The sequence below is a fragment of the Nelusetta ayraudi genome, unplaced genomic scaffold, assembly GCF_046127955.1.
Source record: "Nelusetta ayraudi isolate G7.1 ecotype Tasmania unplaced genomic scaffold, CSIRO-AGI_Nayr_v1 ptg000004l, whole genome shotgun sequence".
Lineage (NCBI taxonomy): Eukaryota > Metazoa > Chordata > Actinopteri > Tetraodontiformes > Monacanthidae > Nelusetta > Nelusetta ayraudi.
Window position 1 is genome coordinate 4,750,883 of NW_027466054.1, and position 16,042 is coordinate 4,766,924.

Here is a 16,042-nt window from a genome sequence, read left to right on the forward strand (position 1 = left end):
TCAATTTGAGCATTTTGAGGTTGGGAGAGTCAGTGGGAGGTCAGGAGGTCTTCCAAAGAAAACATTTTGAAAGATGTAGATGCACATTCTGGTGAAATTTACCATGTTTATTAATTTGCAAATTATCTCCCACATCATTATTCATAATCTGCAATTACTGACTATTATGTTCTTTTAGACCGGATAAACACAGTCCACTCTGCCTGCAATTTGATTTGGCCAGTCTAATGATTTGGCGTAATACACAGAGTACTGACACTGGCAACTTTTTTGGAGTTGTATGCTCTTGTGAATGAGAGCCAAAGATGTTAGTGAGTTTGACAATAATTAGGTAATTTAGAGGGAACATGTAGCCTACATCAGTGTTTTTCAACCACTGTGCCGCGGCATACTAGTGTACCATGAAATAATGTCAGATGTTTCGCGAAAAATTATCCAATTTCACTTAATTGGTCAAAAGAAAAAACATTCCATTGTTGAGTGAATGTGCTTCAGAAGGAATCTCAGCCTGTTTTCCTCCTCAATTCCTCCCAGGATATCAGCTTTGTGCGCATCTAAATAAGCACAGGTTTTTACTCTGAGTGAGCATTGATAAATTAAGTGAATATATTGTCATTGTTAGGCAAAAAAGTGTAATTTTATGATATTTTTATCATTTTAACCACTCTCACTGTTTTTTTCTGTCGCTCCAAGTGTAAGAAAAAGTTGAAACAAAGTTCAAACGTCACTCGATTGTATGCCATCATTTAAACAACAGAGGTGTAAAAGGAGAAAATGATTGACTTAAAAGACAGCGAACTATTGCGTGAAAGTGTATAATTGTTTTCAGATGTAGAGTAAATCGAGATTTTTATGGCATGTATGTTTATTGCAGACGCTAGAAAGACTAGCAAGCTGTGACTACTCATGCACCTTGCCACCATTATCACCACCACCTTTATGTGAATGAATAATGGTAATTTTGTCTCCCTTCATTTTCAAGGTTGCCTTGGCAGTAACACCGTTGTAAACCATTCATCAACCATTCATCAACCATTACAGACAATTTTCTTTAATGAGGGGTCAGAATTTGACATCAATTACAAAAGAGGGCAGTTAATTTCATTGCCTGACTTGTATGCATATGTAACCCAGCCCGTGTCGGAGACTGCGCCTCTCTACGCCCGGAGACTCTGCGTTGTGTTTGTTTGGTAGGATGTTTCTGTGGGGTAGAGGAGGGATGAGTCGGACACCGGTTGTTTGTCGTTTCAGGCTCGGACCACGCCGTTTATTTCTTCGCACTGCATCCCTTTCGGTATCACACGGAACACTCATTTTAAACACAAATAAACAACAGCAACGAAACATCTACTGCACGCCTACAGCACCGAAACAGCTGCAGTCACGCCCGTAGCTAATGAGCGGTTGTGACCGACATAAAATAGTTCACACTCATCACCCAGCACCATTTATTACGCTGCTTACCTTTCGGTATCACACGGAACACTAATATTAACATGGCGCTGGGGCGGGAACACACCTCGAACTATGGTGGCCCGTACGGACAAATGGCCAGACCCGCTAGACCCGAGGGCGAAGAGGAACGACAACTATAAAAAAAAAAAAAGAATATCAGGGCGCCCTCCCTTGGCTTCGTTAGGCCACTGCCCTACACATACTTGTAAATATGTGTTGGGGTTAAAACTGATGACTCTTTTTCTATGCAGACCATGTTGTTCCGTATTGTTCCGCTGTGCATCACAGCCGTTAGTGCCATCACGACAGAGGGAGAATCATGCAGGAGAATGAATGCAACTTATAAGGACAGGACGAGGCTGCTGTAGATGGTGCAGCAGTGCAGTTGTGATGCCTGACATATGTGACATGTTTGTCAGTGTTGGTGGGTCCACCTGTTCTGCTGTACTGCCTGACCTCATTTTCTAACTATTTTCTAACTTGCACATTCATTGTACCAAGACTACGTGCATGTGAGGCAAAATGGGAATGTGTGTGTGTGTGTGTGTGTGTGTGTGTGTGTGTGTGTGTGTGTGTGTGTGAATGGTTGTTTGTCTGTCAATGCCCAATGACAGCTGGAATAGGCTTCAGCAAACCCCCACCACCCTGAGTTCAGGAAGAGGCTAGTGTAGAAAATAGATGGATGGATGGAATCATTGTCATTTCATGATAAAATGTATGGATTTGTTTTCTCTCTTTTTTTTATTTTTCTCTTGCATTCTATAGACAACGTCTGTCTTTATGCCTTTATAAGTTTGCTGTTATTAATATCGTTGTTGTTGTTAACATTCTCTTCAAATTTAAAGTATTATGTTCAGAATGATTTGATTTAGCTGGAAGATTTATACTTGAACCCGTGTGTACTTGAACAACATGTTACATCAGGATGGACAAAAGGTTTCATCCATGGAAACTTGGTTTTAGATTGAAGCTTTGTCCTTGGCTCATGAACACTCTGTTTTTCAGAAATCTGTTTTGAGTACGATCTGTCAAGAACAATAACGTCAGTCGCACATTAGTAACTCTTGCAACGTCAACAAAAGCATTTGGGCGTTGGATTAGAACAATGGATTCGTTTGGTGAAGGAATTCTACACTGTGACATGTTCTCACAACTTGTTGTTTGTATTTGCACAGATCTATGCATTTCCCTTGACTCACATCTATTTCTAGACAGCAAAACCTGAGAGCACTAAGGAAAGTGCAGGAATGTGTTTTCACCTTGAGGAAACTGTTTGCTTTCAGCCAGATCCAAAAATACTTTGCACAACATTGTTCATGTTTTTTTAAAGAAAACATTTGCAACTATTATGACATCCAGATTTCTTTCATATGCTGTAGGTTTTCCATATCGATTGTGTGTATTTTACGTGATGTTTAGATTAAATAGTTAAATGTTAAACAGGTGTTAAAACAGGTGTAGGAATATTAGTAAGCCAGATCCCCGTTTGGCGCTGTTACACATACAGGTTGAATCACTTTAATAGGCAAGTCTGTGAGCTGGTCACTATAAAGGCAGCGTTTACGGTGTACGATTATGGTTTGTCTCCATGGTGACAAGCCTGAATGAAATGGAGTTCTCTTTCATCTGCAAATGTTTTGTGATCTCCCTTTAAAAGTTCCAGTGCCTCCATGCAGGAGAACAGGTGAGAGGTCAGTAGAAGGTGTTCTCTGGGTGACGGTTCACTGGGACGAGATGGAGTTTAGGGAGGTCATCCAAACTATTGTGGACGGAGCCACATGTGGCACTGTGTGTTTTTTCTCCTGCAAAGATTTTGTACAAGCTGGGGAGCTTTTTTAAGAACTACTGAAATCAGTCTTGCATTTCTTCTGCAGTGATCCAGACCAGGAGAGAGTGAATATATTACACTATACTTAGTGTAGGACAGGTGTACATTTTAAGAAGTTAATTCACTTTGTAGTACTATAGGCGAACCACTCAAAAGATCTGAAACTGTGGATATATGATCAGTATTTATTATTGTTAGCAGTTTGTATCTATAAACAGTCAGTAGTATGTAGACATTTTAATCATCATTGTGTTTTTCTTTGTGTTTATTTTAAACATCACTTTTTAATGCTACCTACATTTGAATGTTTTTTTCATAATTTTTACTTTAAATATATAACATTTTTGTGCAGCTTGAGTTTTTTTTCTTCTTTTTTTTTGATGATTATCAATAGGATTTCTAACCTGTATAGATTTAAAAGACGTAGGCATCTTTAAGTGTTGGCATGTTTCCTTTAAATACCCTCAGGTTTCTGAAAGGCATTATTGATGGACTGTTGAGTTTAGTATGCAATAAAAATAAAAACCTCACCATGAATTTAACTCAATCTTCACTTTATAAGCATTCGTCTTCTATGACATTCAGAAAAATGCTTTAATATTTCCAGTTAAAGTCAGTTAGAATAAAAAGTCTTTTCATGTGGTATCAGATGACATTTGAATGTACAGGACAATCTTAGGTGGACTTGAAGCTGTTGTTGTGCAGTCTCCTCTGTCTCTTGGATGAGGCAGCGTGTCATAGCCCTTTTTTTGTCACACACTCTGCAGACCGGACATTCTCAATGTCTCTCCCATTCTCGGCACAACAAATCGAAAACACAAACACACTCAGAATCTCTCAAAAGACACTCAGCATCCAAACACCCCATCCAGTCAGTGATGAATGAGATTAGAGTGCATTCAGACAGTAATGATGTACAGTAATGAAGACTCTAGGGGCATTATTTAAAGAAATGATGTGCCAGCCCTGCCTTTCTTTGTTGTGGCTAAGGTTGCAAATCGTCAGAGCCCATTGATGATAAAAAAAAAAAAAGGGTGTCACTGTTTTTTCTTCTTTTTTCAACGCTAGCGGGCTTGTTGCAGGTTAGTGAAGGCCTCGAAGCTACATTGCCTGTTTGAAAGAGACTCACCACAGTGAATGACATAAGGACACTCAGGGTCAAGGCAAGAAAGTCTATTGAACTCAATTTGATATTGAATAATTTAATAAATAAATGACATATAAAAAATGAATATATTTTTAATGATGTCCTGTGTGAATCAAGAAGTAATCAAAAAGCAGGGGACGAGACGAGCCACAAAGTCACACAGCAGCAGCAGAATTCTAAAGAGCAGCAGTTCTGACAACGATGACTCGCGGAGGGTGGCTCCATCCATCAGTAAAGAAAATCTCAGCCCACTTGTGTGGTTCAGCCACTATACTTAATAGTCCTTGCAAAAGGTCCATAGTTTTAAAAATAATGTTCATTATGTAATTTTCCTTATTTTTCTAACCACTTAGCCTGGACCTGACTGTCTGGTTGGTGTAACCTGGTTACAACCTAAAGCCTGAGATAAACCAACTAAAGCCATTTCAAAGTGTCTCTCCTGAACTTTGTGCCCCAGTGTCAACCAAACCTCTGTCCTCAGGATTCAGCTGAGGTTCCATCAGCCTTCTAGTTCACTCAACTGCTTCTCAATCTGATTTTGCCATGAACAATTACAAAAAGTTTGTTTTTCTGTGTTAGGCTTAATACATTTATGATATCCTCACCTGTATTATACAGCATTCAGGTCTCATTTATGACTGCGCTATACATTCATACGTGCATTGCAGTGGGAGCACAAGGGTAGAGACCAAAATGCACACTAAAGTTTGGCTTAATTTATGATTTGTATTGGTAAAAGCGTAACATACAGCCCATTAATACATAAACAAAAGTCTATACTCGCAGTACAATTATAGTCGTTTGGTTTGCCTACCCTGTGAACGGTGCTCATATATATAAGAATATACATAGAGCTTAGGGTCTTGCTCCTAGTAAGCTTGCATCGCCATGGAAGCCGGGAATGGACATGTCAGTCAGCCTGACAGCACGGTTCATATTTAGGGTAAACGCTCGTGTTCTCAAATAAACCAACGAAGAAGAGTTTGACGAGGTATCCAGGCTTGTGCTCGCAGGCCACTGTAGTTCACTGGCAAGCTCAGAAGAGGATGACTTAAGTCCCTGATGTGACTTAAGTGAAAGAGCACTGCAATCTGAAATTAAACCACTTGATGTTGCTGTTTCTTATTTTTTTTAAATCAGCAAATATTACACACTTAACCTTTAAAGACTTTTTGACAGATGTTAGGCAAATACCTACTTCACTGGCTCTACTCGGCCTTCTCAGGAGCCAGGAGCTCAACAAAATTGGTGGTGTGTTGTTGAGCTCTCCTTGACTCCTCTCCTCTGTGGCAGACAGCAGGGTTAGATTGTGAGCCATCACTGCGGGCTTCTTCACAGACAGATGACCCCCACTTCACTAAGTGCACCTTTCGCAGAGGGGTCTGGAACCAGAGAAGCTATCAGCTACCAGGCGTGTCTTTGCAGAGCGCCACACAGTGAAATGTAAAAAGTGACATCTTGGCAGCGATTGTGAACATCATAAAACCTTCATCCTTCCTACTTGGAAACAGTTGGACAAGGCGGTGTGTTGTCACCTGTTCCCCTCAGTCGACCTACGATGACCTTAGGAAGGGTCAAAAAGTGTAATGTGCCTCATGGAACGGCGCTTAATTCAATCAATCAACCAATCAAAGTTTATTTGTACAGCACCTTTCACACATAAAATCCAACCCTTGACAATTTTTTTAAAAAAAAAGAAAAAAAAAAAGGTGCTGCAGTCAATGGAACAACCACGATTTAACATTTGCTGATTCCTAGTTGACGGGTCTGCCTTGAAGTGCAGGTTTTTTTGTTTTTTTTTAAAGACTCCTCAACATGAACAAATGAGCAAGTTTCCATTTTTTTTGTGATGTATTCGTTGGGACTTCAGCATCACAAGAAGGCACATTAAAGAGCTGAAAAGGTTAGTTAGTCATAATTGGACCCCTTCAATATTGATTTTCAGATGTGTTGTGTTTTAAAGACCCACACAAGAGTTGTTGTCTGTGTGTGAATCAACAACTGTCAATAAAGCATCTATCCATTTTCAATACCTGCTTTGTCCAAAGCTCGGGGTCTGCTGGAGAGGGCGAAAGCTGGGTGACAACCGTGGGCCTTGCTCCCAGACACCCATTTGTGCAATTTTTGTGCAATTGATTGCACAAAAATTGCCCTGCACAAAAATGATTTTGATACAATGTTTTTGACACCTATTCCTTCAGGAGAATTTCTATTCATTTTGTGGAGTCAAACATCTTTATTAATTTACACAGGTAATTTGGGGCAAAATCTTTGTACTTTGGCAAACCTTTAAGAAAATGTTCACTGTTGTAAATAGATTTTTTGGAATTGTGTTTCTGACTGAGATAATGGAATCTATTCTACAATTCCCTGCTGGACTGACTGTTTATCACCAGCTGAGTCACAATTTTAAATCATGTCACACGGACACAAAATCATTTGAGTGAGAAAAAACAAAATGAAAATGACTAATAATTCTGATGTTCGAGAGTGAGGAGTGAGGACGTGACCAAATATTCATCAAATCCATAAATTTTACTTTTAACAAATTACAGTTATAATATGCATGTACATTTTGACCTTTAGTTTGATCTAATTGCAGTATATACTCAACTTATAGAAAACAATATTGTGTGTTTATTACACACACAATATTGTACATTTTTAATTAAACCTTCTGAATAAACAATTCATGAAATTAGCTTGCAAGCTTAAAACTCTGACCATCATTCCTAACAAGACACTCATCTCAGGAGTCAGCAGGGTCACTGCTGTCTATGTTCATACAAAGTTCCATGCTGTTCACTTGTAGCATTGCAAGCAGATTAGAACCTCGCTACGAAGCAGAAAAGATAACATGTCTGACTCATAGCTTTAACAAACACGCTCAAATGTTTATCTCGCTTACAATGCTGCTGTTCCTCTGGCATGAAGCATTTCCCACACTGGGACAAATACAGGGTTTAGCTTTTGACTGGAGATGAGATTACATTTGTTCAGTTTTTCATTTTGGTATCATGACAGTTTTCAAAAACCTTTTGTTCATTTTCTAAAGGTGTAATTTTCTTTTAGTGGGTACCAATCAGCTGCACACCATTAATAGGCAGTAACAGCCCTGAGTGTGTGTGTGTGTGTGTGTGTGTGTGTGTCTGTCTGTCTGTCTGTCTGTCTGTCTGTCTGTCTGCGTGCGTGTGTGTGTGTGTGTAATTGCATCAATGGTGATGTCTTGTAACGACAACGGCTCATAGCACTTTCCAATCCTGATGGTCAATAGGTCTGTTGACCATTTAGCAATAGTGGAAAGATTCTAGAGAGACAAGCCAGCACTCAAACTGTCCTCCCTGTCTGTCTATCACTCAAGTGGACATGAATAGCGTAGTGTGCACTGTGCATGCATGTTCTACTGGGCTCACAAGTCAATCAAAACTTTCTAGTGCAGTACACTGCAATTAGATTATTCAATGAGATGATAGTAAAACCTGGACATCAAGTGCAATTGGACTTCAAGGTGGAATTGACATATTTCAGATAAACATTTACATGCAATGAGAACGAACCGATGAATAGATGGTCAGATCAGCAAGGTATGTTGCTGTTTTTTTCATACGGCGCATTAAACACAGATTCTATAGGGCTGGAAGCTGCATGTCTACAATACTGATGAGTGGAGTGGAGTGTGAACATGCAGTCCTAGGGAAAAGAGGGGAGCGGGCATGAAAGATGAAAGGAAAAGAGAGGAGACCGAAACAAGAAGTGGGAAGATAAGAAAATGGGAGCGCAATCAGAAAAAAGAAGGAACAAAGGAGAGGAGACTTAGGAGACCGAGATACTGTGTGACTATACTATAACTACCTTAACCTTGATTGTAACTGCATGGTGCACACCATGGGATTCTATTCATGCATTCACTAAAAATGGTTATACATTCTCTTATTTGTCCCCTTTTATTCATTCAGGTGTCACTTACTGGTGAAAATTGAAGCTAAATTTGAACAAAAAATAAAATATCGTACAAAAATAAATTTGTTGGGAATTGCTGTGTCTGTGTGTCTGTGTGTGTCAGTGCTTTTGGTTACAGTTCAGATAAGGGATTTTATCACCGAAATAACTTATATCTGATAGAGGATTTTTTTGTGTGTGTGTCCTTCCTGTACTTTACCTTACTTCATTGTACCAAGACAACGTGCATGTGAGGCAAAATGGGAATGTGTGTGCGTGTGCGTGTGCGTGTGTGTGTGTGTGTGTGTGTGTGTGTGTGTGTGTGTGTGTGTGTGTGTGTGTGTGTGTTTATCAGGGAAGGGAGCAACGGTAAGGCTTCACTTCGTGGATCGATGTAAAACCAGCACCGCCAGCAGGTGGCAGGCGCTCGCACCCCGAATGAAACCTGAGAAGAAGAAGAAGAAGAAGAAGAAGCGGAAGCAGTCGTGTTTTTAACAACAAGCTGCAGCAGCCTCGTCTTTTTGGGAAATGTGTGCCTGTGATGTGAATATTTGCTCTTAGTGTACGGTTCAAAGTCACAGTTTGCTCTGAGTGAAGGTAAGAGTGAATCCATGCATGCATCCTCACCCCTCCCCGACACATACATACACACACTGAAATAGCGAACGCCGTATCGACGCTTTAGACGTCAGTCAACGTCAGTTTTTAAAGTCGAAACGTCATCGTGAATAAATCGCCACTGGTGGTTTTCCGTTTTCCGTTACCGACAGCTACATCCACAAATACTGGTTTCACTGCAGTCGCATCAATAACTGTAGCGTTCAGCAGGATGAGAGCCACTGAATCACTGGATTTTGTGGACAACACAGTTTCTTAAGTTTAGCTTCAGTTGCAAATTTAAATGCAAATAGCGTATTTTAGTTGTTTGTATGTTCACTCCCTCAGGATGTTGTGTAGTTAATGCAAATCCATAATTTAACCAACAACGGACCCTGATGGATCACAGTGAAAAGACCTCAATGCTTGGTTTGAAGAGCAAATGGTTCCATCCATCTATTGACCATCACTGCTTCTGCACTCATAGTCGCTTTAAAATGTTTTAGAACTATACAGCATGTGCTGAAACACACAATTAGGCTTGGTGTGTGGAATAATCTTTTACATGAATGTCTGTGGAGTTTGTTTGAGGGTTAATTCTACAAGCTGCAGGAGGCCACCAGAGACGGGGGTGAAAAAGTCAAGGTCTGAGAGGTCAAGATCTGAAAATTGTATACATATAGGAGCTTTGTCCAAGATGTTTTATTTTTTTGTTTAAACTATTTAGTTTGGTAGACCTTCTGGTTATTGTCACAATGTGTTGACTAATTATATTTCGAAGTTAAACTGATGTTTTTTTTTAACACCTGGCAAAAGATTTGTATAAATATTATACGGATTACTAAACTTTTCTCGTTCCTATGGGTTCACAGACCTGGAGCGACGTCTTTCTCGTGATGTTTTCCTGTCACGTCCTGACTTTCTAACCCAGCACTCTTTCGCCGCAAGGACTTGTTTTGCTGCGAGTAAGGTCTTAAAGTCTTTCTTGCAACGACATGCTTGGAATCCTGACATGAAAGAGACATTGATCCGGTGTTTTTCAAAGAAGGAGTTGAAAGATCTGTGTCGAAAATAATCCATGCAGTCGTTCAGCACTTCGGGGACATGTATATTTTTTTAAAGCCATCTGCTTTGTGCAAATTATATCTTTTCTGTTGTTTTCTATTCTAAGCATTTTTCCGTGCCAAAAACTACTGATGGAGTTCCCTGAAGAGTTCAATCAGCTGGAGCTGCTCGACACACACGGACATCTGATCCCCCGAGGAGCCAGCAGTCAGTGGACCGGGAGCCATGACGATGAGGAGGAGGAGGAGGAGATGGGGGCAGAAGATGAGGAGCAGGAGCACACTGAGGAATGGTATCAGCAAAAAGAAGAGGCCCTTAAAGACAGGCCAGAGATCCTCGTCCTGTGGGCGGCAGAAAACAATCGTGTGAGTGACTGATTGCTCAGCGGAACTCAGTTTCTCAGCAACATTGCACACATGATAATGAGGGTTAACACGGGCGGGTAAAAGATGGAAGGGCTGCTTCAGCGGAGATGAAGGCTGCGTGTAATGCACAGATTACCATGTTTTTTCTTTTATAATGAATATTGAAGTTGTATGGAAGATAAACCATTTGAATAATTCACAATTAAGTTTGTGCAACAGGTCGAACAATTGTGAGCCAGTGAAGCAAGCAACAATAGCAGCTTTCTTCCTGGCAGAGGTGTTCACTTGAAGATGTGTTTTGCAAAGAAGCCAGTGATCCTCCCCTGCGGTTGCCAACTTAAATGTCTATTGTGAAGCTGCTGCACAGAGACTCCCCTGATGTCACCTTGTAGCACATTAAATAGCTGGAAAAAGCAGGGCTGTGACACAGAAGTCAAGCTGCTATTTTGTGAGGAGGAGGTGATGAAGCTGAATTTAGTAATTCCCAGTTATCCTTCCGAGCCAAGGGAGCAGAGAGCATCTATTGTGCAGCATTATGCATGAGTCTGAACAGAAAATATATATCAGTGCCATCTGCGGAGACAATGTCTGTGTGCGAGCAACGAGCCCAGAACACATCAGTCTTACCTCCTGTGTTTCCTGCTCAACGGCATTTTGCCAGCGTCGCCGCTAAACAAACCCGTAAACACGCAACAAGCTTTTCAGCCGACATATCAGTGTGAAAATCACACCGCTGGTCCTGTTAATATGCATATATTACATATATTACAGACAATCAAGGTGTCACTGAGAATGGATGTGATGTCACCCAGTCTGTTTCCGCCCTTCGAAGCTCCAGTGTTCATTGGGATGATGAGGATGTGCTACATCAGTTAACTACCAGCTGTCAGCAGTGACGGCAACATTTCTCTTTCCTGCCATCTACAAAAACTAGCATTCTCTTTCTTATGAAGAGTGATTCACAGTCAGTGAAGGCACCATCAACTTCACTGAGTGGTCTTCAGGATGGCTGTGGACCGACAGCCTTTGGGTGGTACCGCAGGGAGAAGGAGTAAATGAGGGCCTCCTTGGTCATCGCCATGTTGCAGCCCTGCAGGTTATTTATTGTGTAAAAAAAAAAAAAAAAAAAAAAAAACTTGTTCTGGGGAACAAAAACATTTACAAACCCAAACTACTGCAGTGGAGCAATGTTTTTGCATTTGCAGTATACTGTGTATATACTCCAAGGGGATTTTATTTTAATTGATTTAATTGAATGATTTAACATGAAGCCACATGCTTCACATGCACTGCTCCGTTCAGTGACCTCCCTCGCAACACAGAAAACCAGAATAACAACAATTTAATTTTCTTATTTTGTCTTATTCACGATAAACAACAAAATGATTTTGAGAAAAAAAACATTTTGAAACACACAAAAACATTCTCTGGCAAATATTTAATGGCAATAATTGGGATTAAATGAAATTATTACTGCGTCATGGTGCTCAGTTCACTGGCACTTCAAGTGAGAATCCTTACTGTCGCTCTAAAGATGCACATTAGCAAAACCTTTTGACTGCTCCTTTCCTCCAGGTGGCGTCTTTTCTGATTGATTTGCATATGTAGTTTTCACACTGGATGACTTCCTGACAGCCTCACTCGGGCTTGGGGACCAACTCAAGGCGGCCGCTTTGAGTGTCATATGTCACATGTTTGGTTGTGTGGTCATTGTTGAGACCTTCCGAGCTGCTGCACTGGATGTATCAGTCTGCTGCTGAGAGTGTGACTGAGGCTGGGCACGGGTTACTGATGAGTGCATATTTCAGTTGAACGGCATTCATTTTCAGGCAGAACAGGGTGTCTTGTGCTATAGGTTCAGAGTGTGCCTGCATGAGCCGGGGTTGTTAATGTAGCGGCAAATGTCTCATTTGGTGTAATTTTAGGTTTTCTGTGATCAGACAATCTGCCCAGGAGACCTTTCTCAGAGCTGTTCATGCTTTTTGATGAGATATGTCTTAAAACAACTGATATACCCATTTGGTATGTCATGCTTTTCTGGGAAAAAAAAAAAAAAAAAGGTTATAATACAACCACTTTTTCAGTCCATGTCAGGGTCGTGCGAAAGCACAGAAACCATTTCTTTCCCTGACTTCATTTGAATTGAATGCCTCTCCGTCCGTTTGCGTGACGGGCATAATTGTTTTCGAATGGCCGAGAAGAATGTTGAGCACGGCCCCTACCGATGTGTCATTCTCATGATGCTGCCTTGCCTCACCTCCATTTAGTCGGCATCGCATGAAAATCCACCCGACTTTATTTGTCATAGGACGTCAAGGTTGCAAAAGTGTTGTGCTGAGAAAAATAGCAAGAACGAAGCACTGTTTAACTGCTGTTATTAAACGTTGGACACGTGGATTTGAAAAAGGGTTTGGCTGCGCTGCGGCTGATGGATGGAAATGCAAAGCAGTGAGCACCAGCTTGGAGAAAACAAACAACCGACATATGGAGCTACATTAACCGGCAGAAGAAGCTGATTAAGAGTGAATATTAATTGGATGGATAATTTGAGAGGCAGGTAATTTAGATAAATTAAGCTGCATAATTGTTTTGGGGTTTTTTTTGTATTTTTTGCAGCTATCATGCAGTCGTCATTTAAGACTCAACCGGTGGGGTTGTGAAAATGAGCCAAGAGAAATGAACAAGACACCAAAAGGCACCTCTCACTACGTCTGTCATTCACATCATTCTCTCTCTTTTTACTTTTGCAAGATGCAAAACAAGGTCAAGGTCAAGATGCAGAACGAGGCTGGCGGCCGCACCTGCCTCTCAGTTTTGATGAAGCTGCATTCAACAAATCCATGGGTTGGTCGGGTTTTTGTTGTAAAGATCTGCCGCCTCCTTTCAAGTTGTGATCAAGTGGTAAATCCAGTCAAAATGTGTTTCCTCCAGCTCACGTCTTGCTGTGCTGCTTCAGACAAACAGTTCACTTTGCATCAGATGCTTTACATACATTTTGCATCTGTTTGCCAACAAAAGCGAGCAAGACTCCTGCCCTGCACACACAGACCTTGAATTCTTCCAACAGCTGTCGGTGCCGCACGGCGTGCGACTCCCTTGGCTGAAAGACGTTTAATGAAGAACCGCTGAAGTCTAATGAATGTCCCTCGGAGAATTGGGTTCGCTGCGAATGCTGATTAGAAATAAAGTGTTGAACAATAGACCCAGGGGCATCTGCTGTTTATGTCCCCCAAAGCCTTATCTCAAACATACGCTGATGGGAAAAAACAAAAAAAGGGCTCCAAGCCTTTACACTGTGCATCTGACCCCACTTTACCACCCAGCTACTCCGCTTTATTTACTCACGCTAATGAGTTTGCAGACGGAACAAGGAGAACAAGGAACGCGTAAGCCACTCTGAATCCAATTGACGGCATTAAGGAACAAAAAAAAAAGAAGAAAACCCTGCCTAATCCTGTAAAACATCAAACAATGCCACTGAAGTAAGTAAATTAAATCATGATTCATCATCCATCGTTTAAAGAATGTAATCGCAGCGTTGAATTGGTTTTACTCCCGTCGGGCCGCTGAATGCGTTTCATCAAGTGCATTGCTGGCGCGCTAAAAATGGCTGATGAATGATTTCTTCTAACTGTTTTTCTGTTGGTGGAAACTGAAGTGATTCGGAAAACATTTCCATTGACCTCGAAACCAAAAATGATGGAGTCCTCAGCAGGCTCCAGTGTTTGCAAAAATTCAGCCCGTTTGTGACGCATTTGGCGAACCCTCTGCGGTCCCAATGCCAAGATACAATCAAAGGCTTCCTGAAGGACAGAAGTACATTTAAAAGATTGAAAAGAAACCTGAGGACAAGTGTTTTGTGATACGGCTGTCATAGCAATAGGGGCTTAAAAGAGGATACATTAATCATAGGTGGTTTAAAAAGAGGTTATACTTAAGCATGGCTAGCAGACTAAAAGCAAGCAACACAACCTCGGACAGTTCAAGTACAACAAGTTAGCCAGTACAAACATATTGACATAGTATCCAGACATGAGATGATAGGACCGCTATTTTCACTGTTGACAGATGTGTTTATCATCCGCTGAAGTTGGCACCACATTCGCCGCGGTGCTTCTTAGGTTTCGATTCCACCTTAAAAAAACGATTCTGCAATTTGACCGCTAGATGGCTGTGCTTATCCCAACACTTTTCAACATATAACATTCAGCAAATTATTATGTCTATGTTGATGTGGATTATTTCAAAAAATTATACAGTAGAAATGGACATGTGAGGTATCATTGTAAAGCATGGGAGCTCTACTATCACAATCAGTGACATACATAAAACATGAAACATATTTCATTGGAAATCATTTTTGCCTTTTTGGGGGGACTTCAAAGTTGACAACTTTGCCATTGACATTATATTTTTCATTTTTTCAGGTGGATTATTTCAAAAACTTTACAGTAGAAATGGGGTAGTCAAAAACCTTGTACATGGTGTTGTGTGTGTGTGTGTGTGTGTGTGTGTGTGTGTGTGTGTGTGTGTGTGTGTGTGTGTGTGTGTGTGAGACATGCCTGTTGGCGCCATTTATCAAGGTATCAAGGTGGTTTGCCCCTCAAGCTAGCCTAGCTAGTGCACAGTGTCCCCGCTTAGAATTCATTGTGATTGTCCCTGATTGTCAACATGTCCTCCTTCTCCCCCCACCAGGTGGCAACGCTGAACCGCCTTCTGGCGGCTGAGCCGCGGCTGGTCGACTGCCGCGACGAGGACGGCTACACGCCGCTGCACCGCGCCGCGTACGGCGGCCACGTCGGCACCGCCTCCGCCCTGCTTTCCGCCGGCGCGGCGGTCAACCCCCGTACGGCGGACGGCTGGACGCCGCTCCACAGCGCTTGCCGCTGGAGTCGCGCCGCCATGGCGAGCGTCCTCCTGCGGCACGGCGCCGAGCTCAACGGCCGCACCAACGGCGGCCTCACACCGCTCCACCTGGCTGCCTCCCACACCACTGCCTTCAGGCCCGACTCCGCCCACACACTGGAGCTCCTCCTCTCCCAACGCCGCCTCAGGCCGGGGCTCCGCAGCGACGCTGGCGAGACGGCCAGCGACGTGGGGTGGCGCAGCGGGCCGCACTCCTTCCTTTTTGAGATGGTGGAAGACTGCGTCAGTGTGGCGCCCACATTCTGAGGCGAGACATGGACATCGACAGGACAGCAAAGACTACTAAGTACAAACGCCGAACAAACTTTTGTGTTGAATGACGAGTGTTCACAAATTACAACTTTTTAAAAATGTGATATCATTAATATAAATCCAAGTCATTCTTCTTCTTATAATAATAATAATAACAATAATAATAATAATAATCATAATAATCATAATAAACATTATTATTAGCCACAGCTTGGACTCTATTATGCTTGTTCTGGTTGCCTGCTAGCAGATATATTGTTGCGTAATAGTTAAATGTGTAATATTTGGAGATTTTGAGAAGAAACAGCAACATGGAGTGGTTAGGTTTAAGATTGCAGCGTTCAACCTCTCACCCTCCCTCTTCTGAGCTTGCCAGTGAGCTACGGTGGTTTGCACACTCAAACCTGGAGACGACCTTCTTCGTCGTTGTTTTATTTGAAGACGAGAACTGTCACCCTAATTACAAAA

The 16,042-nt window shown here is 41.7% G+C and overlaps 1 protein-coding gene across 1 annotated transcript; it reads left to right on the forward strand.

Annotated features, from left to right (window-relative positions):
- The first annotated feature begins 8,822 nt into the window (after positions 1–8,822).
- On the forward strand, positions 8,823–15,783 carry ankrd49 (ankyrin repeat domain 49). The gene is made up of 3 exons (XM_076045437.1): positions 8,823–8,966; positions 10,138–10,396; positions 15,092–15,783. Exons 2-3 carry the CDS (start codon positions 10,163–10,165, stop codon positions 15,566–15,568), a joined length of 711 nt encoding a protein of 236 aa, XP_075901552.1. The 5' UTR covers positions 8,823–8,966; positions 10,138–10,162; the 3' UTR covers positions 15,569–15,783.
- Positions 15,784–16,042: the final 259 nt, after the last annotated feature.

Bases quoted from the DNA above. Each gene is read 5' to 3' on its own strand.
- ankrd49 (XM_076045437.1), top strand. From the start codon at position 10,163: ATGGAGTTCCCTGAAGAGTTCAATCAGCTGGAGCTGCTCGACACACAC. The intron at 10,397-15,091 runs GTGAGTGACTGA...TCCCCCCACCAG, and splicing joins GGGCGGCAGAAAACAATCGT to GTGGCAACGCTGAACCGCCT.